Source organism: Stylophora pistillata, chromosome 11 (assembly GCF_964205215.1).
Source record: "Stylophora pistillata chromosome 11, jaStyPist1.2, whole genome shotgun sequence".
In the NCBI taxonomy this organism is placed as follows: Eukaryota; Metazoa; Cnidaria; class Anthozoa; order Scleractinia; family Pocilloporidae; genus Stylophora; species Stylophora pistillata.
Window position 1 is genome coordinate 15,708,301 of NC_142529.1, and position 20,000 is coordinate 15,728,300.

The following is a 20,000-nucleotide window of genomic DNA, read 5'->3' on the forward strand; positions in this document are numbered from 1 at the left end:
CCAGATCATGACATGGAAATTGGTGATAATGAAGAAGAAGTTACTTTGGCTGCAGTTGACATTCGAGAATCACCTGCTGCTGAAGCAAGTGCTGCTAGAGGTAGGCCAAGAAATTCATGTGTAAATGAGTACGAGTGGAGCAGAGAAGCAAGTGATGTGGATATTCCAGGATTTACTCAGCCTGTAGGACAAGTGAATCCGCTACCAAGAGGTAGTTTGGTTCTTGATTTTTTCCAGCTGTTTATTGATAACCACATTCTGGGAATTATCATAAGGGAAACAAATCGCTATGCCCGCCAGACAATGACACAGAGGCAAAAGGATCCAAATTCATGGAAAGAGGTTTCTTTAGAGGAACTGAAAGCTTTTCTTGGACTTCTTATTGCCATGAGTATTCACCGGGTACCTAGTTTGAGAGATTACTGGTCAACTGACTGGGTATTAGGAGTCCCAGCTTTCTCAAAAGTCATGGCCAGGGACAGATTTTTAGACATATATTACAATATTCATTTGTGTGACAATTCACAAATGCCCCAACGTGGCGATGAAAACTTTGATAAGCTGTTCAAGGTGAGGAGTTTTATGGAGAATCTGAACACAAAGTTTAGAATGAATTACAATCCTCATCGAGAGCAGGCAATAGATGAGGCCATGATCAAGTACAAGGGGCAAACATCGTTGAAACAGTACATGCCAATGAAGCCCATAAAGAGAGGCATAAAAATGTGGTGCAGGGCTGACAGTTCTAATGGATACCTGTGCGAATTCTCTATATATACTGGGAAGTCACGTCAAGGTGTTGAACATGGACTTGGATACACTGTAGTTTCAAATTTGTGTCAGCACATAAAAGGGAATTGGTACATTATATTCTGTGACAATTTCTTTACCTCAGCAAAGTTGATTGAAGATTTGTACCAGAACAAGATTCTTTGCTGTGGTACCCTGAGGTCAGGTCGCAAAGGCTTTCCAAGAGAACTGTTCGACAAAGCTGCCATAAAACGCATGCAAAGAGGGGACATTATTTGGAGAATGAAAGGTCCCATGCTGGCGTTGACATGGATGGACAAGAAAGCTGTGCATGCAGCAGGCACAAACCAAAAAGCTCCATCAGATGACCTGCCAACAGTCAACAGGAGGAAGAAAGATGGCACTGTTGAGCAGGTTCCCTGCCCCGAAACAGTGTCATCTTACAATGCCCATATGGGGGGTGTCGACAGAAATGATCAGATGAAGTCCTACTACACGATCCCTGTTGCAGGGAAGAAATGGTGGAGTAGGATCTTCTATGATTTAATTGACAGGGCAATTTTCAACAGTTTTGTTCTGTATCAGGAATCCCCACATTGCGCGTCAAGAAACCTGAAGAAATTTCGAATTGACCTTGCCAAACAGCTTGTTGGCAATTTCTGCTCACGTGGAAAGAGGGGACGGCCTTCTGATGAAGGGCCCCAGCTTGCTCGCTACATTGAGAGGCACTTCCCAGACTTCTTGCCCTTAAATGAAAGTGGCAAGAGAAAGGAAAGAAGATGCAAAGTGTGCTATGACCGGGGAATAGTGAAGAAGACCAGCTACTTTTGTCCGGATTGTGACGTCGGCCTGTGTGTGGCACCTTGCTTCAGAGTGTTCCATCAGCCTTGAATTTCAACAATGTGAAGAACAGGCATTAAGTTAGTTCAGTTTTAGATACTTTTTAGCTTTAAAGACATGAAAACACTTTCAGAAACAAAGTTTTTTTTATTATTCAGTGAACATTAATTTAGGTGATTGCGTGACGTGACACATGCCGTGACAAAATCGACATATAGAAGAAACCATTATGAACCAGAACACCAAGTTAGGAGTCAAAATCATCAGTATAAACTACTCTTTATTTTAAGCAACATTTCAGAATTTTTCTCTCAAATCAGAAAGAATTGTGCTTCTTCCAAAGTCAGTCAAGCATTGTTTTGTGACAGTTGAGATCATATTTCACGTCATCTGACAGCTGTCAAACCAAACATAATCATCGAATAAGTATGAATTTGTATTGTACATTTATTAATCAAGACTATGACCAAGTTTCAGGGACTTATCTTTATTATTAAATTTTTTATGATTTTTTTTAAAAATTACAACTAAGAAACTTGTGTAAACTCAAAAATTAATTCAGGTCCCAAAGGGTTAAAGAAAGTATATTCTAAGATAGGTGCACTTTGCCGCCATAAGCACTTAGTACCAGCAAATACCAAATTACTTCTTTCCAAAAGTTTTGTATTATCACATTTTGAATACTGCAACTCTTTATTTATGGGTATAGATAAAACACTTAACAAAAAACTGGAAGATGCAAACTATTATGGTCTACGAGCTATAACGAATTTGGGAAAAAGTACCGATTATGAATCAATCCTTTCGATGGTAAACATGAGTACTTTAGAACATAGACGTATTGAACAGTCTTTGATAATATCTTTTCAATGTTTTAGGGAAAATGGTCCAGACTATATACCCGATTAATTTAAACCCTGAATTACACCATATAATCTTACAAGTAGTGGTTTAAACGCGGTACAAACTTCATGTAATAGCAGATTCCTTCATGGCTCATATGCGTATATGATCTCGCGTGATTGGAACCAGTTACCATCCGCTGTAAAAAATGCATTTAATGCACCATCCTTCTGAAGACTTTTACCCCAGTTAAATTTTATCGGCTGTCAATGCAGTGGTTGCCTTTGATTGTTTTTTTTTTTTGTAGATATACATTATTTCTAATTTAATAAGTGCTATTACAATTTCAGTTTTCTTTTATATTGTCAAACATTTTTATCATGAGCCTCTGGCTCAGGGGATTGGGCGGCCACCCTCTTTGTATTTTTTGAAATTAAATAAATCATCCTTATCCTATCCTTAGAGGGACATCATTTGTGGGATTATCTTCCTCTTCAAAGTTGATGGAATCACTTTCATCCTTTCACTTTGCTCTACTTAACTTCAGTTATGTTGAGGTTTTTACTGTCTTACAAGGATTGTTTACATGTTAGATCTCTTTCTTTCAGTTGTGTTTGCAGCATTAATCAACCAGAGCCTTCAGGATTTATTGGGAAAAGCCAATACCTTGTAAAAACATCCACTGTGTAGTTGCTAGTGCTGTTGATATGTTGGTCACTTTATCCCCTCTTTTGAAAAAAGTTGTTTACCTTTGTACATTCTTGGAACCCCATACCCTTAAAACACCTCATACACCTACACTACGTGAATAAATTAACCTCGGCCAAGTCACTCAAACCCAGACCTCAACGGAATCCCCAGTAAGGCCCTGTATACTGCTCGCCAAGAGAGTAGAAACTACCATGAACCTCAAGCCAGAAGTCAGAGATTAAGTGTGTTGCTTTATGTATCCTGAAGAGTATGGCTGGATGAGAAGTACAAAAGCAACTCTAACTTTTGGTTTGTTTCTGAACATATAGATACATCTAAATAGTATGAGATCATGTAAACTCTACAATTACTGAGATACTTTGAAAATTCTTGACATGGAAACAGTCATGTACATACTCTGTTTATTTTTGAACATGTAGTTTTATCTAAATAGTGCAAATCATGTAAACTCTACAATTACTGAGATACTGTGAAAGTTGTTGGGATGGAACTGGTCACGTATTAACTTTTTGATGATTTTTGAACATGTCGCTTCATCTAAATACAAAACTCTACAATTACAAAGATATTTGGTTTGACCTCCCTCCCAACATTTCAGTAGTCAGGGTGATGGTTCCCCCTCAAATCCATTATTTTCCCACAGACTCACCTCGAACCCCACCCCTCCTCAACCCTTAGGAGTCCAAATTGTATGTAAGTTTGCACAAATGGGCCAGTATATATTTTAATACTGTCTATGAGCACCTACACAAGGGTGATATGTCACTCCTGGGATGAGTGGCATATCACCCTCTGCCTATGTTTTATTGCAGGTGTCATTTAAGGGTAACTACCCCTCAGACAAAGAGGTACTCTCAAAGACGATGAAAGGTAAATAGATTATGGATGACCAATGTGAACACCACCAACTTCATATTTATATTTAAAACTCATCTTTTTGAAACTTGCTTGTGCAGTGTTTTTGCCATGATGAAGCACAGTGAGGCACCTGTTTCTTCCAGTCAATTACCAAAAACCTTAATAATAGTTGTGAATTTTATTTCAGGGTACATCCCAAAATATTTCCAACAAGCCCCTTAGTTTGTTATTTTTATCATTAGTTGATAGTATCTACACAAGACCAGCCCTCATTTCTGCCTTTATTCCAGTGAGCACATTACAACATTCAACTAATATCTCGTTTTTTCATCATTCTTAGATAGAAACAAAAGATGGAGCCAGGAAGGATACAAAAAATCTCACCAGGAGCAAAAGGGACAGAGAAAAAGAGTAGATGTTAAAAACTAAATATAAGTTCTGTTCCATCACTTATGATCAGTACTACCAGTACACTTGATCAAACCAAACAAAGGCAGATCCAAAATTACTACTAAATTCATTTCATGTGTACCTCACTTAACCATAAGTACACAAGTGCAAGCCATCAAATAATATTCTATTAAGCAATTAATTAATAAAATCTTTTTGTCACTATATTGCTCTTTTCATGTCTCTAACCATGCAAGCTGTTAAAGTGCCCCTGAGACGAAAATTGAACATTTTATTTTGGGCTTTTTTGTTTACAGAATGTTCAATTGAGTCAAGTTAAAACGTTTTATGCCATTAAAAACGCGAAACAAACCTTCGATTACCAATTTTTACCGCTTCAAAGTCGTCAAAATTTCGTCCGCCATTGTTGAAAACATGTTCCGGAAGCGAAATGCATAAATTGTCATCATGACGTCAAACGCTCAACAAACCACGCATCACTTGTCGCATCGCTCTCCTACAACTCTCTTTGTGCGCTGCCCAGAGAAGTACGTCTATTGCGTTTTTAAGGACTGTTTAGTTGTAGTTCGTAAATGGAATCTTTCTCTGATGAGGAATTGTCCCGGCAACTATCTGAAGCTTCCGAGGATAGTTTTGCGTCGGCAAACGATGAATTTTTGCCATACGACCAAAGCATCGAGCCGATTGCCACCGAAGAAGAAGCGGCCGAGTACGCGGAGCTAGTAGCGCAGGAAGAAGAGGAGGAAGAAACTCTGTGGAGTAGATTTTCTGGCGAAGATGCCGTCGTGAATTGGTTTGTTACTCTCCTTTTAACATCTGCTCATTTCATGGTTGCGTTACTGAACTACCGCATCTCTACATGTAGCTTTTAGTGACGCGAGTATTGTTGACTTACTCAGTGAGTAACTTCTCTTTGAAGTGGATGTTTCATAAAGTGTGACCAAAATTTGTGGATTGAAAAATATTTTCGTTACCAGGTGCCAATGTTCCAACTGTTCACTAGAATTTGTGGTTAAACACGAAGAATGCAGATGCTGCAAAGAGGTCAATTGGTGCGTTGAAAAAATGGAGGAGCTAGAGATGGACGATTGTATTTTATTGCATCCCGGTTTCGCAGACGTTTGCCTGAACAAATGGGTGCTTCAAATTGCCGGAATTGGTCTGAAAACGAGGGAGAACAAATCATACACCGCTATGAATGCTTGGGAAGACAGAGCAGAAAACGAGTAAGTTCACGCGATAGAATTTATGATTTCCATCTATAATGTACGGTGGCCCATATCTGCAAACACAACAAACAATTCTTGCAACACAACACAATATTTTTGAAACACAAGTCAATTTTGTGAAACACAACACAAAATTATCGAAACACAACACAAAATTATCGAAACACAACACAAAATTAGCGAAACACAACACAAAATTAGCCAAACACAACACAAAATTAGCCAAACACAACACAAAATTAGCCAAACACAACACAAAGTTGATTTCGATAATTTTGTGTTGTGTTTCGTGAATTTTGTGTTGTGTTTCGCTACTTTTGTGTTGTGTTTCGCTAATTTTGTGTTGTGTTTCGATAATTTTGTGTTGTGTTTCGATAATTTTATGTTGTGTTTCACAAAATTGACTTGTGCTTCAAAAATATTGTGTTGTGTTTGCAGATATGGGCCACCGTAATAATGCCCAAACAAGAAGTTCAGATGTTATAAGATAATTGAAACTCCTTTTGAAAAGTCACATAAAAATAAGCCCATTTGTTTCAACATCTACCTCATTTCTTTTCACCTGGTGGTAGATTTGTAATTTCTGATGAGTATTTTATTTTTAAGATTCCTCACTATACTCCTTGTAGACTACGAAAATGTTGCATTTTCAATAATCTTTCTGCCAATTCTTCAGATTAATCAGTTGAAATATTTTCTTCCTGCAGATTCCTCCGTGCTGTGGCATACCGACAGTTTGTCAGACTGGTGTGGGAATATGTTGGGGCATCAAACCGTCTGCCTCTGCCCTGTTGTGTTTACAATAGAATAAGAAAGACATTTCCTATGGCTGAGAAATCAGAATACAAGGGATACGAGGAAGATGTATAATTTGATAGTTATAGTTGTGAAATAATTTTTTATGCTTTGACATTCTGGAAATTAAATAATATTCTTCCTCTATCAGAGAGAAGCAGCTCGGATGTTTGTCAGGTTAATTTTTTTCACAATACAAGTTGCTCATAATAAAGAGCAGTACACTCCCGAACATTATGTCCAGAAAAGTTTTCACAGAACGTTTCTGCCTGAACTGACAAAACGACCCTTTCTTTTGTCAAATTTGGTGTTTCTCGTCAATGTTCCGCTAAAAAGTAACACATGGAGTGAGCAAGGTGCAATTTTTTTCTCCAATTTTAATCTATAACTCTATGGGCCATTTTGGCTGCTACACTGTCCCTTAGTATGTCCCCTCCTTGGCTTTCCACAAGTCCTACACATTGGTGTTCTTCTCTGTCTTCTAACAGCTGTTGAATTTTGCTGCATTGCTTGAAGCTCAGCATCTGTTAAGGGAGGGTAGATAACAGACTTAGGGGATGTAAATCAATAAGTCAGAACCAGAAGTGGAGAAATACAATTTTTTTGGGGGGAAATATTGACTATTAGAATCAGAAAAAACCAGTACAAAAAAACCTTTGTAATAATTATTATCCTATTACATTCATACCAGAACATGTAGGAGGACATAGAGCAGTTTCCTTCACTTTTCGGCTACTGTATTTGGCTTTAGCAGCTTCCTTTTCCTCCTTCTGGAGCATCATGGAATGCAATGCTGCTGGCTCCTGTTCTGCAAGTTGGTCCTTTATGTTCTTCAAAGTCTCCCTTGATGTGGTTGTCAATATGTTGTACATTTCAGAGACATATTCTGAAAGAAGATTGAACAGTGGACTGTGTTATTATACTAAAATAAACAGTGGTACGAGTTGAAGTGCCAACTCTATTGGATTTATGGTCAAATTCATTGAAGGGTGATAACTCACCATAATTTGGATCAACTCTGACTTCTCTGACTGTTGCCTCACCCTGCTTGAACTTAGGGTATGTGACTTTAAGCCTAGATTTTCCATGTTCGTCAACCTTGGTTTCTCTTTTTAGGTTATAGTTGAAGTGGATTGCTGCAAGAACAGTCCTGTAAAAATAATCGTATTGGTAACACTATTTGCAGCATTTTCTTTCAACTGCACAAGTTTATATCCACTAAGTGGTACTTACCGGCACAACATCCCTGAATAGGAGTAAGACAGCATTTTTGGGGCAAACTGGTTTACCACAGAGTGGTAACCCTCCAAACAGCTAGTTTGGGCAACAGGAGAGGCCTGCTTGATCCCTTTCAACAATGAATTTTGGGTGAGAGCCTCTACCAACTTTTCGTAAGCAACAGAACCTGAGAAAAAGGAGGTAAAGGCATGGCAACTCTGACATTCTTTCAGTTACCTTTGCTATTTGTCTGTAAGGACTTACTTTGCATCCTGCCAAACCTCAGTGAAAGATTATCACAACACTGCTCTCTTAAAATAACAATTTAAACTTGCATTATTAACAATAAGTATGTCAAAATGCAATGCTCATTTAATGCAATGCAATGCTCATTTAATGCGGTGAACAGTAACAATAACAGTAACAGATTTCAAATACCTTTTGTCAACCAAACTTTTTGTGTGTTTATTACACCATGGGCACATTTGTTAAATAACTGGTTTGGTAGATCCTTGTGATGGTTGATGATGTGATAGAGAAAGGTTTTGAACTTGGCAAGTATGACTTCTCCCAGCTTTGGTTCTGTTGAGGTAACTGACCAATAAAAGTGCCTCACACATGCCTGTTTCCACCTTGCAATTACTTCACAGCCTTTCTCCTTACTGATCTTTGTCAAAATCTTTTGAATCTCTTCCAGAGAAAACCAAAGGATGAAAAACAGGACATTTAGACTCGTCAGTAGCATCATTTAGCAACATTCGACCAAAGGCATGATGCATATCAGTGCCAAGGAAAATTATATACACAAACATGAAAGCAAGCTTACTTTTGCCAATGTGCCATAGGTCGAAGAAGTGGTCAATGAGAGGCTTTCCTAATTCCTGGCATTTCTTGGGGCAATCCTGCCTCATCCACTTTGCAATAGACTGGTGGCGGTCAGAAATGAAGGACTTAATTATCATTCCAGTTGCAAGCAAGAAAGCAAAGGCTTTTTGATGTGCAAAAAACTCCATGTTAGAACTGCTGCCTGCTTCATTGGCCTGCAAAACCATTAATTTGGGATCATTGTAAAAAATATAAGACAGAATCATGCTATTGGAGCAAACTCACTAATGAGACTATACTGCAAAGAGGTGAAGAATACACAGATTGCTCTGTTAGACACCTTATATTTTAGCTTGTGTTGTTGAGCACCACAATTTGTAGTTATTTAACTGCATAGTTACTCAAGTTTTGTTGAAATTTACCTGGACAAGCACAATGTGAATAATGAGGCCGACAGTGCAGCAGAATATGGTGTAGGTTCCATATTTTGCTGAGTGGCCCATGCTGTCATGCCTGCCATCACCAGCTAGCACAACTTCTTTCCCATTCAGTGAAGTTATGACTTTCTCCTGATAGGAATGCCAAAATTTCATAATTGTGGGGAACAGGAGGTGCCGTTGATGGTAATAATAGGTGGCCTCACTGTAGCATAGCAGTCCCATGTGTTTGAAAACAAGTAAAACTTTGCCCACTGATGCTCCAGCACAGATGATAGCAAAGCTAAGAAGTATGTTTCCTGCTGGAAATTTTCCAATCAGGAAGGGTTGGCTGTTCCAGGAAAAGGTACCACTGCAACTTCTACACTTGGAAGTAAATGACAACATTGTTCCCGTCTGGCTAACATTAAGCTCTGGCTCAGGAGCAAAGCACAAATGACAATGCTGAAATAACAGGAGAAGTTTAGAGAGAAAGACTATTCCCTTGGGTTCCTCTTGACAGCTTTTGCCCTCACACTTCAGCCTGGAAATGACAAAAAAATAAAATTAAACCGAAATTGTTTACCTGCTCAGTGATTGGTAACATGTTGTAGGTTTAGGTTTTGTACTTAAGCAATGTTGAATACCTTACCTAGGTTTCTTAGAATCGTCAGCATCATCATCTCCTGCTTTATTATAAATGTCATCTATTTCTTCAGGTGCCCATGTGGGATCATTATCATCCCACTTTTCAGTAGCTTCCTCTTCGATGAGCGCAAAATTCATTTTGCAATCCAGTTCAGACTCATTTCCATCTGTGTCACCACTTAATAGTGAAGTATCGGCACCTACACACATATTAGTAATAAACTGACTATGAACAGAGAGTTCCACAAATGAAGCATAAAAATAGGTTACAGTTATGTGAAACAAGAACTATGAAGTGGTAAATATGTACTACAGCTTACCACTATTATTCTCGGTTTTCACTCACGTGACCAATGCCCTGACAACCGTTGCTATCCGCCATGTTGGTGTACAAACAAACACAGTTGTGAAGAAGTAAGTCGTGATGGTTCTGTGCTTATTCGTGGATTGCCATTCAAGAAGCGGGCGAGATAAAGATATTTCCTTCTTTAGAGTGCCTTCAATTGTCACTAATCATGGCGAGGAAGCCGAGGAGCTCTCCTTAGAGCGACGAACGCAGCGGATAGCTGCTATAAGCAGAGATGACTTGACGGAGCAAATCCTAAAAAATGACCGTGTTTGTAGCCGTCATTTCGTCTCAGGTCAGCCAGCAAAAGACTTTGATAAGTTCAATATTGATTGGGTGCCAACGCTAAATCTGGGACATTCAAAGAGAGATAAGAAAGGTAGCAGTAAAGCAGACCAGGATCGGGCGGAGCGAGCTAAAGGTAGACGAAAGAAGAAGTTGAACGAGACAAAAGCAGAAATCGAGGAGAAGAAACTCCGCTTGAATGATGAAGGAACTCAAGCTTGCAATATATCCTTTATAACTTTAAGCAGTGATCAGGGTTTATCAAAAGAAGAAATTCAGGAAACAGGGGAAATTGATGTGTCGTTCGCCGATCAAAGCATTGCTGAAAATGAGAAAAGTTGTCAGACCGAAGCCAAAAGTTTTGGCGACATGTGTACTCAGACTGACGTTTTACGGCGAAAACTTTATAATGCAAGCTCACAGACAGAGGACTTCGATTATCTGTTTACGTCAAATAAGAGAATCGTCGAATTTAACGAAGAGTTTTTCCGGAATAGCGACGATAAAGTACTGTTTTACACTGGTCTCCCCTCATATGAAATTCTGAACTTTGTGTTTGAACTCGTGTCACCGTCTGCACCTCGCCGTTCTCAATCGCTGAGTCCTTTTCAAGAACTTGTTATGGTCCTGATTAAATTGAGATTGGATGTACCGTTTCAAGACCTAGCTTATCGCTTTAACATCTCAGTTCCCACAGTCTCCAGGACATTTCATTCGTGGTTGATGACTATGGACATAAGGTTATCCCCATTAATCCATTGGCCTGATCGTGAAAGTCTCATAAGTACAATGCCACAATGCTTCAAGTTCAGCTTTGGAACGAAAACTACAGTAATAATTGACTGCTTTGACATTTTTATTGAAAAACCCACTAATTTACTTGCCAGAGCCCAAACATTCAGTTCCTACAAGCACCACAACACCATCAAGGTGCTGATTGGTATCACCCCACAAGGTACCATTTCATATGTTTCTGAGGCTTGGGGTGGTCGTACTTCGGACAAATTTTTGACTGAAAACTGTGGGATATTGAGTAAGTTGGTTCCTGGGGACATGGTGATGGCTGATCGTGGCTTCACTATACACGAGAGTGTTGCCTTCAAGAGGGCAAAACTAGTAATTCCAGCATTTACGAAAGGCAAGGATCAACTTGACCCAGTTGATGTTGAAACAACCAGGGGTATTGCCTGTGTCCACATCCATGTGGAAAGAGTCAGAGGTCTTTTACGTAGCAAGTACACAATACTACAAGGGACACTTCCCACTGATTTTTTAATGAGCAATCCTCATGGATCTCTGGAAGAAAGAATCCCTGCAATTGATCGAGCAATTAAGGTTTGTTCTGCTCTTGTTAATTTGTGTCCCCCAATAATACCGTTTGATTAGGCTAATCCAATTTATTATTCATAGATAAAGAACCAGTCAAACTCTAGAATATTGCATTCAATTTTCGGGTTTGTCAATAAAATGTTCAGAAGGGGAAAACTTCTCAAAACTGGGGTGCATTGTTTTTGTTCGACAGTTTGAGATGGACCATGAGTTTCAGTAGCTTTACACTATAATATAAAATTAGACATTACTTTTGACATAGTTAGTGCTTATATGTCACTTTAATGTTTGTAATCCTTACCTACTATATTGTTGCTGTTTGCATTTTTAGCCCTAAATTAGTTTCACTTTATAGAATGTACAGAGAAGTTCCATTAGAAAGTTATTATCATTGTTCATTGGAAAATTTTTTATCTTTGTTTGTTTGGATGAAATAAAATATTATTTTGCTTTGATTAAAAGAAACTGTAACAGGCTATTTAAGCTTAACCATGACTGTATTGTTTAGAATTCTACACTTGTTTTGGATAACTTGACTAAAGAAGGCAGTTCATCGTTAAATCTGAGGATTGCGATGACTTGATCACTGACTTAATCCTTTATCTTAACCCTTTGACTGCCAAGATCTGCTTATGAATATGTCCTTGTGGATTGGTTAGGAGAATTTGATGTTCAATCGAGGTAACTACTTGTACCTGATAACTTTGAGTATTCTCATTACCTGTTTGCTGGATCATATATGGATATTGTAGGGAGAATTCACAGGTTAATCACTCCTGGGAGTTAAAGGGTTAACAATACCTTTTCCTTTGCATTAACAGTCTTTTGTTTGACAAGAACTGGAACTGTTACAGCTTATATCAAGCATACATATCAATTTTTAGTACTTTGTCTATAATAAACTTGTATTATACAGTAAAATGCATGGCTATTTTGAGTGTCAGTAGCAGTATATAATTAGTTTAAACCTGGGGAAATGGGCTGAGTACTCCAGTTTTAAGGCATCTAGACAAATGTGGTCGCATCTGTGGTACATCAAATGTGACCATGCCAGGGTCTCTGCCATACACTATACAGGTTGCAAATGCAATAGAGAACACACCACAATCACTACCATTTCCTTGTTGCTGGACAGGTACAATGTTAATTCCCGTAAGTTTGTTTGCCATGAGATCTTTCAGCTGTTCTTCCACTTCATTAGCAATGATGTCATGGAATAAACTGTCATACAAGTTCACTGTACCAGGTAAACAGCCTACAGAGCTAGTACAGACCCAGTGATGGTTACCTGTGTGTAGAATTTGCACAAATTCACTTGTTACTACATCAAAGTTTCTTGCTGGTCCCAGGGTAGTCCTTTGAAATCCCTTGATCATTGGATTCACTTGTTTCAGTAAAATGTGAGCTTCTTGTATGACAGTGCAGTCCAACCATCCATTTGGAGATTCAATGATATCATATTCTGCCTGAATTAAATTCTCTAGAGAGGCTGTCTTATCAATGTTTCCACGACAAACTTTCATTATTTGAACATCATCATTACTGTCACATTCAGCATCACTACCTCTGATAGACAGATCATCAACAGTACCATCAACACCACCACAAAGATTTTGTGGAATTGAAGAAGTGCAAGTGGTAGATGGAATTGAAGGATTTAAAGTAGAAGTAGTGTTTTCACCTGATTGAACTGTGGAAATGTTCACATTATTTACTTTATAGAGCTTTTCCTTGCAGCTGTTACAAATCCATGTGCTTTTGCTGTTATTTGGCATCCTTTTGTATTTTAGGCAATGTAAATGAAAAAATTTTCCATTTAAACATTCTTCACTGTGACATTGAAGAAGTCTATCACCTGGTCTTGGCTTTGAATTACAAATACAGACACTATCCAGGCTGAGAGCTTTTTCACATATATCCTGCTCTATTGCATTTCTGGTTTTAGCATTGCTCTTGAAATCTGGTAAGAGACGACAGGTAGGACAATACCATTTCTTTGGAACTTGATCACTTGATCTCAGACATGACTACCCTGGTCCCAGAGGCTTTACTTACTCTTTCGTCTCTGTGGTTTTACGAGCCGCGAAGCGGCGAGAAAATTTGACGAGCCGCGAAGCGGTGAGAAGTAAGCGAAAGCCTCTGGTTGGAGACGGTTAGAAACTCACTTCCATGCAAAATAACCTGTCAATCAAACAGAATTAATCCCGTTAGCAAATAGCCAATCAAAACAGAGTTTCCCCGGTGACTTTCTTTATGCTTAGGGAGGGGAGGTCTAAACATTAAGACTGCTTTAGGGGGGATAGCACAGTTTTGTTATTACACACACACCTGCTGCATAGGAATGTGACAGATCAGTGTTTACATCCTCGGACGAATGTCAAATACGATTCAAAATAATACTACTCCTTCAAAAAGTGCTAGGTCTCATCCATCGAAAATATGCCGTCATTGCAGAAGTAATATCGCTTGCGGAAGACCAAGAATCCATCTTTTTGGACCGAAATCGCGTAACGAAAATCTGCTCAAACGACTGTCTGACGTTCTTGATGCGGAGGTTCAGCCTCACGACAGCCTTTCAGAATATTTTTGTCAAAGTTGCTATCGAGAATTCTTGAAGGTTGAGAAAGTACTGCTTCAGAGCAAACAGATTGAAGCTTTTAGAGGCAAACATAAAACTTCCATCGAAGAACAACTTACTAAAGGTGTTCAAGGTGGCGAAGGCCGACAAAAGCGATGTAACCGAAATTCTCCTGCTTCAGTAGAACGTCAGAAGAGGCCAAAACCGCTCGGTCCTGCAAATGAGTCCAAGAAGAATTGTATACCGAGTGCTCAAAGAATATTACTTCCAAAAACGGATGACTTTGCCAGTAATAGTCATGAAACGATAGAAGGAGTAACGCGAATTGAAGAGGGACCAATTCTTGACACTTGCAAAACAGAGGTGAGAAATATTCTCGCTGTCGAGTTAAGTCAGGAGCCATTAGTAATGGGCTCCTGGTTAGGTGTAGTATTCTTTAAAATTTTCCTTCTTCTTGGTAAACGCAATGGAATTTTTTAATTGGGATAGCTTAAATTTAAAAGACCAAATTACTATTCACGGAGGCCAAAATAGATTTTTTTAGTGTCTTTAATTTCTGCCTTTTTAAGTATGAGCTATTCCATTTTTTTTTTCAGGTCCATTTAAGCTACCCTTCAAAGAAAGTAATCAAAGTTATCAAAGATGCTACAGATGCTAAAATTATTCGACAACTGGCTGACAGCTCATACAATTATGCAGCAAATGCTATTTGGAGCAAAATCCAGCTAAAAAATGAACTGGCCAAGAAAATTGAAAAGGAAATTGACCAAGAATGCCAGAATATCTGCAGTACAAAACAACCCTCCATGCTGAGAAAATGTGATCCCAATAGTTTGATGAAGTTTTCAGATAAGGAATTTGAAGAGGAGCTTCAACTTCGTACACCGGTGTTCCACACATTTCTTAAGTCAGCTATGGGTGTTGAAAAACAGAAAAAAGTTAAGTCCTCTGCACCTGCAATGACAATGGCTGCTTCAGTCCTTTTGAAGCACAGGTGCCAAAGCATGTCAGCTCATGCTTACAGATATTCAGTTGGGGTCCTCTGGCACAGTGGTGCTAAAAAGCAGGTGCAACATAAATTACAAAGTCACATATAGTGTTAGCTCAGCCTAGTCCTAGGGCATTCCTATCTGAGAAGCACGTGAAGCACTGGGACTGTGAAAGAATAAAATATTGAGGAACAGGATAAACCTGGGGACTAGGCTGGTTTTTAGCTGATGAGATTAATTTTGCATTTGTTGTTGTTGTTGTTTTCATTATTTTCTCTCTTAGAGCACAAGCACTTAAAAAGTGTGCAACATAGTACTAAATAATTGATAAAGTATTTTTCATCAGCATGATTTTCTACAATATAGTGCAAATTGTTGAACAGTTTTAGTGTTTGCACTCTAGTGTTACTGATGAGTATTATTATTAATACAATTTTATTATTAATTTCAAATGAAAGTAAATTTGGACTTGAATTATCCAAAAAACTTCATGAAGCAAGGTTTTACTTAAGTTGGACTTAAGTAAGACTGCAATTAATTAGTATCGTATTAATAATTATGACTTCTTTTGAACAGGGTTTCCTCAGAAGCAACAGGTGGGATGTCTCTGCTAGCCATTCTAGCACTTTAAGCAAACTGGATGAAATGGGTCTGTTATCTGGGAGAGAATTGAAAGACTGGAAAGAAAATCTAGAGAGACATGCTTACATAAAAAAGGCATTATTAGAGGCAAGAAAGCACTGCCACAAGCCAGAGGAATGTATACCACAGGGATTTGTTACCACTGATGTCAGTGACCTCAATTTGTGCTTTCCAGCCCTTTCAATGTCTATGGACATTGACTTACCAAGCAGTGTCAATAATAATCCTCTTCATCACAATAACATGCATGTGGAACTTGAAATCGATATGGTAAATGATGGCAAGGACAATATGAAAGAAATCTTAATGAGGCAAGGCTGTGTTGAAACCTCAATATATAACATGTTTGAACTTATTGAGAAGGAGTTCCCTGACCTGAACTATGGTGACATTGATACATCTATGATTGATAAAGTACTAAAGATCCATGAAAGTCAGAAGCCAAAGAGTTATCAGATCATAGGTGACAATATTCACTTGTATGCAAAGGTAAAACACATGAGCTCTGAAAACAAGAACAAAAGCATTCATTGGTTTGCAATGAATGCTGTTCAAGATCGTATCACTAGGTTGGACCTACTGGATGATATGCCCATTAAAGATATCCTCGAAATGGAAAATATTGAGTTTTTACCATCATCAATTGATAATGAGAAATTTCTGCATGACTTAATTCCCTTATGTGCACGAATTGGCATTGAAAAGTTACCTGCACTGAAATGTTTCAAAGATGTCCAGATCAACCACATTCCTCACCAGTACTCAAAAGAAGCAAAAACAAAGTCAACTCAGGTACATAATGTAATATTTAGCTCTTGTAAGTTTGTCAGGGAGAGGTGATAGACAGATGTGGGAATTAATGTTCAATAAAATAAGACCAAAAAATAAATGGATAAACTAAGTAAAAAGGAAATAAAACAACCATTCAATAAAATAGCTGTAATTCTTTCAAGGTAGTGCTTTGGGATCAAAAAGACTGGAAACTTGATATGATAAATGCAGTATCTGCTGCAGATACTGCATTTATCATGTCAAGGTAACATGCTACTGTGATATCACCGTTTGCTCTTGTCTAATCAGAAGTTAATAGTAAAATGTATAGTAAATTTTGTTAAATATGATATTAAATCTACTGTAATGCAATCTTTTTTCAAAAGTCCCTTCCGATATTCTTATAAATACACCCAAAGTCCCTCAACTGTGTATAGCAAAATTGTTGATTGATTTGATTGAATTTCAGGAACCTCTTGGTATTGTTTTCAAGAATGAAAACTTGAATGATGAAATGATTGACATCATCCAAACCATCCATGAAAAATTCCTTCCTGTAACATTACAAGAAAAACTCACAGAAGATGGGGATACCATCCTAGCAACTGAGGTCGCAGAGAAAATTTTCTTCGGTGGTGACCAGCTCACAGATGAAAGAGCCCGAAATTCTGTGTATGCCAGAAGTGACGGTGATTCAGAGTTTGAAAGACTGGAGGGCCTTATCCCTAAAGTAGAAGACTGGCATGCCATCAGACTTGTGTATCAGGTACATAGAAATCAAACTCTGCCATGAAAGTTATGGCCTTCAAGGCTTCTGGAGTACTCATGCTCTAATAGTATTTATCAAATTCCCTCGAATGTTTGCCGGTTAAATATTAACCAAAAACTTGCTTCTATTAAAATTTACATTTCGAAAAAGTAAAATTTATTTTTTTCCATAATTTTGTAAAAGTATTGTATTCATTTCGTAGTTATATTTAAGTTATATTTAATTTCAAGTAGACAAATGAAGGTTTCATTTTACTGCTAAAGGCAATGTTTATTAATTTTATGTTCCAGATAATGTATGATATACTATATCATCCAGGCTCTGCCAACGATGTGGGCAGCATGTGCTCGAACATGAATGTCACCAATAACATCAATGCAAAAACAACAAATGTCCTTGACAATTTTAACTACTGTAAAGATTATGTTAAAGTTGAGACAGAAGCATTTGTTGTGGCTGGTATCATGTCTCATTTCAACATGGAATCCTTAAATTGCAACATAACCATCCCCAATTATGTTGAAAATGCGACAAAGGAAGTTCGAATTATATGGCTGCACAAGCAAATGAAAGAAATGCTGGAAAGATTCATTATGACAAAGCAAAAAGAGGAGCTGGACCAACTACTTCAAGAAGTCCATCAAGCCAATCAACCTCGTCAGAAAAAAGTGTATTTGTGTCGATGCTGCAACAAGTCATACGTGTACAAGAAGTGCCTTGATCGCCATGAAAAAAAAGAGCATCCTGAATTTGAACAGCCAACAGAATTAAAGACAACAGAAATACACGATTCCAAGTCAATAAGAGAGAAAGACGACTGCATCTACAACTATGCTTGTGCACGATTGGGTTTGGGATTACTGCTTCACAATTTTGATGATTCGGTTAGGGAAGGAGTTGGTGAGAGAACATTACGGTGCTGGAAGTTTTTAATGTTGATATACAAGTGCTACAACCATACAAAGTATGCAGTGGCTGCTTTACAGCTATTGGCAAATGTCAATGCCATGCTGTCTCCAAGAAAGGCTCACTCCCTTGTGTGGAACAGGACCATAAATAATAAAGGAGGAAAAGGAAAGAACATATCCTTGGATTTACGAATGGAACATATTGTTCACCTGCACAAAGAGATGCTTGCCAACCTTGGAGTTAACCTCACCCCTGAATGTGCTGCTAGAAGTAGTAATGCTGTAAAACCTGTGGAAGAACTATTGAGAACAGTTGATAATGAACTTTTGTGCAAGAGACCATCTGGAAAGCACACAGTCACTCGATCTCAAAATGATTTTGAGCTCATTGTTAATGAGCTCCACAGTAAAGGAAGGGTGTTCCAGTGGAGGCCTGAGGAACACAGGCATTATCAATGTTTTCCCGAATTTAAGAAAACGCTGGTGAACAACCTTAATTACAAAACACTCAACAAATGGATTAATGAGCACAAGAAGCAGTGGTCCAAAAGAGGAAATTGAAGAGCAAGCTGAACACATTAAAGATTTTTGATGATTTTTCCTCAGTATTGTTTTCAAAAGCTGTAGATTTTCTTCAACCTTTAACAAAGGAATTATTTAAATAATTTAATGAAGACCTTGTATTTTTATACCAAAGGCATAGACATTCATTGAATTGCACTTGTTTATGGTGAGGTTACTTCAGCAAGACCAGTATAACTTTAACAGCTAAAACACCAAAAACTTCCAAATGCATTAAATTAAATGAATAGCGTGAGTTTTGCATTAATGTTCTGGTTGCTTGTGAATGTTTTTATGGTTGAACATTATTTGTTATTGCATAATTCTATATAGGTAGGTTTACAGAAAAGATTTATTGCCACATGTGAATGCATTACAACCTGCATAGTTACTGTGTAATAGTTTATAAGCCCCTTTTGTCTGTACAACAAGAATAATATTCTAACAGTTAAAAAGGTTTTGTTATATTGTCAAGACACTCTCATGTTGACAAAAAATACGTGGGTAGTTGAGTACCCCCAAGTTCAAAGAAGTAAAACTGTAACTCTTGAATCAGTCTAGTTAAATAACAAAACTTAAACATCATGGGTCTATAGAGACAAAACTAGCTATACTTAATGTTTTAACAGAACTTTATCCTAAAGTCTAATGGTCAGTATGTCATGTGTTTTAAACATGGCTTAAAATAAAAAACAACAACTTCCAACTAATTGTTGTTGTTATTGTTTTGCTGTTTTGTTTTTGTCTTGTTTTGTTTTTTTAATTTAATTGCTATTTGGTTGGAATCTTTTTGTCCTCATGAGACAAGACCATATCACCGACAATTTTGAATCACATCAACAATAGTTGTTTTGCATCATACTCTTCTCTCTATACAGTTAAATTCCATCTGAAAAATATATTCTACCGCGTGGAAAGCATAATAGAAATGAGATATATGCAAAATACTTGTAGTTATGTCATGCCTGTGAAAAACAGCAATAGAGTGGTAAAGTGTGACGTCACAAAAAGATTTTTGTCCGAAATTCTTGAATTGTTTCAGGAAATCGAACATGATGCCCTTTCAGAATATGCAAGCAGATTTTGAAAATTCTCAAAGTTTTATTTTATGATTTCATCACTTTACTACTCTATACAATATGATAAACTAAGTTGAAAGTAGAGCTTTTGTCTAGTTTGGCTAATTATAATATTGTTCATAGTAAATGCAATGTACTATCTTCAATTTGAGTTCTCCTCTCCTGCGGATGTACCACTAGACTGGGATTCATCAAAGGT

General features: G+C 37.8%; 6 protein-coding genes and 1 pseudogene across 7 annotated transcripts in view; 4 read left to right on the plus strand and 3 right to left on the minus strand.

The window, feature by feature from the left end:
• Positions 1-1,641, plus strand: part of LOC111347653 (piggyBac transposable element-derived protein 4) — a 1,785-nt gene extending 144 nt beyond the window's left edge. Inside the window, exon 1 of the mRNA XM_022954879.2 lies at positions 1-1,641. This exon is cut by the window's left edge and continues 144 nt beyond it. Within this exon, the coding sequence (XP_022810614.2) occupies positions 1-1,641 (1,641 nt within the window).
• A 2,998-nt stretch (positions 1,642-4,639) lies between these two features.
• LOC148720272 (uncharacterized) lies at positions 4,640-7,496 on the plus strand. The gene is made up of 4 exons (XM_088739701.1): positions 4,640-5,206; positions 5,391-5,639; positions 6,350-6,506; positions 7,129-7,496. Exons 1-4 carry the CDS (start codon positions 4,986-4,988, stop codon positions 7,135-7,137), a joined length of 636 nt encoding a protein of 211 aa, XP_088595827.1. The 5' UTR covers positions 4,640-4,985; the 3' UTR covers positions 7,138-7,496.
• Positions 6,795-9,754, minus strand: LOC148720273 (uncharacterized). Of its 2 annotated transcripts, XM_088739665.1 has the most exons (8): positions 9,549-9,754; positions 8,903-9,440; positions 8,482-8,695; positions 8,094-8,345; positions 7,671-7,842; positions 7,439-7,587; positions 7,126-7,323; positions 6,795-6,961 (listed from the first exon to the last, which is right to left on the minus strand). In XM_088739665.1, exons 1-8 carry the CDS (start codon positions 9,752-9,754, stop codon positions 6,828-6,830), a joined length of 1,863 nt encoding a protein of 620 aa, XP_088595791.1. In that variant the 3' UTR covers positions 6,795-6,827. The 2 variants fall into 2 exon arrangements, with proteins under 2 accessions (XP_088595791.1, XP_088595792.1); XM_088739666.1 differs by lacking the exon at positions 8,094-8,345.
• A 209-nt stretch (positions 9,755-9,963) lies between these two features.
• On the plus strand, positions 9,964-12,425 carry LOC111318845 (uncharacterized). The gene has a single exon (XM_022921713.2). The coding sequence runs from the start codon at positions 9,969-9,971 to the stop codon at positions 11,559-11,561; it is 1,593 nt and encodes a 530-aa protein (XP_022777448.2). The 5' UTR covers positions 9,964-9,968; the 3' UTR covers positions 11,562-12,425.
• Positions 12,426-12,466: 41 nt separating this feature from the next.
• Positions 12,467-20,000, minus strand: part of LOC148720274 (uncharacterized) — an 11,722-nt pseudogene continuing 4,188 nt past the window's right edge.
• Positions 13,879-18,722, plus strand: LOC148720275 (uncharacterized). The gene is made up of 5 exons (XM_088739053.1): positions 13,879-14,445; positions 14,679-15,149; positions 15,648-15,860; positions 16,954-17,250; positions 17,544-18,722. The coding sequence occupies exons 1-5, from the start codon at positions 13,879-13,881 to the stop codon at positions 18,720-18,722; spliced, it is 2,727 nt and encodes a 908-aa protein (XP_088595179.1).
• Positions 19,057-20,000, minus strand: part of LOC148720276 (uncharacterized) — a 3,288-nt gene continuing 2,344 nt past the window's right edge. Inside the window, exon 2 of the mRNA XM_088739680.1 lies at positions 19,057-20,000. This exon is cut by the window's right edge and continues 418 nt beyond it. Coding sequence (XP_088595806.1) covers positions 19,944-20,000 — 57 coding nt within the window. The 3' untranslated portion in view covers positions 19,057-19,943.

What these genes read in the sequence shown, in the direction of transcription:
- LOC148720272 (XM_088739701.1), top strand. Translation starts at nt 4,986, where the DNA reads ATGGAATCTTTCTCTGATGAGGAATTGTCCCGGCAACTATCTGAAGCT. An exon ending in GAAGATGCCGTCGTGAATTG is followed by an intron (nt 5,207 to 5,390) that starts GTTTGTTACTCT and finishes TTTCGTTACCAG; the next exon opens with GTGCCAATGTTCCAACTGTT. An exon ending in GAAGACAGAGCAGAAAACGA is followed by an intron (nt 5,640 to 6,349) that starts GTAAGTTCACGC and finishes TTCTTCCTGCAG; the next exon opens with ATTCCTCCGTGCTGTGGCAT.
- LOC148720273 (XM_088739665.1), bottom strand. Translation starts at nt 9,754, where the DNA reads ATGTGTGTAGGTGCCGATACTTCACTATTAAGTGGTGACACAGATGGA. An exon ending in CCTATGGCACATTGGCAAAA is followed by an intron (nt 8,346 to 8,481) that starts GTAAGCTTGCTT and finishes TTTCTCTGGAAG; the next exon opens with AGATTCAAAAGATTTTGACA. An exon ending in ATGTCCTCCTACATGTTCTG is followed by an intron (nt 6,962 to 7,125) that starts GTATGAATGTAA and finishes CTCCCTTAACAG; the next exon opens with ATGCTGAGCTTCAAGCAATG.
- LOC111318845 (XM_022921713.2), top strand. Translation starts at nt 9,969, where the DNA reads ATGGTTCTGTGCTTATTCGTGGATTGCCATTCAAGAAGCGGGCGAGAT.
- LOC148720275 (XM_088739053.1), top strand. Translation starts at nt 13,879, where the DNA reads ATGTCAAATACGATTCAAAATAATACTACTCCTTCAAAAAGTGCTAGG. An exon ending in TTGACACTTGCAAAACAGAG is followed by an intron (nt 14,446 to 14,678) that starts GTGAGAAATATT and finishes TTTTTTTTTCAG; the next exon opens with GTCCATTTAAGCTACCCTTC. An exon ending in CCATCAGACTTGTGTATCAG is followed by an intron (nt 17,251 to 17,543) that starts GTACATAGAAAT and finishes TTTATGTTCCAG; the next exon opens with ATAATGTATGATATACTATA.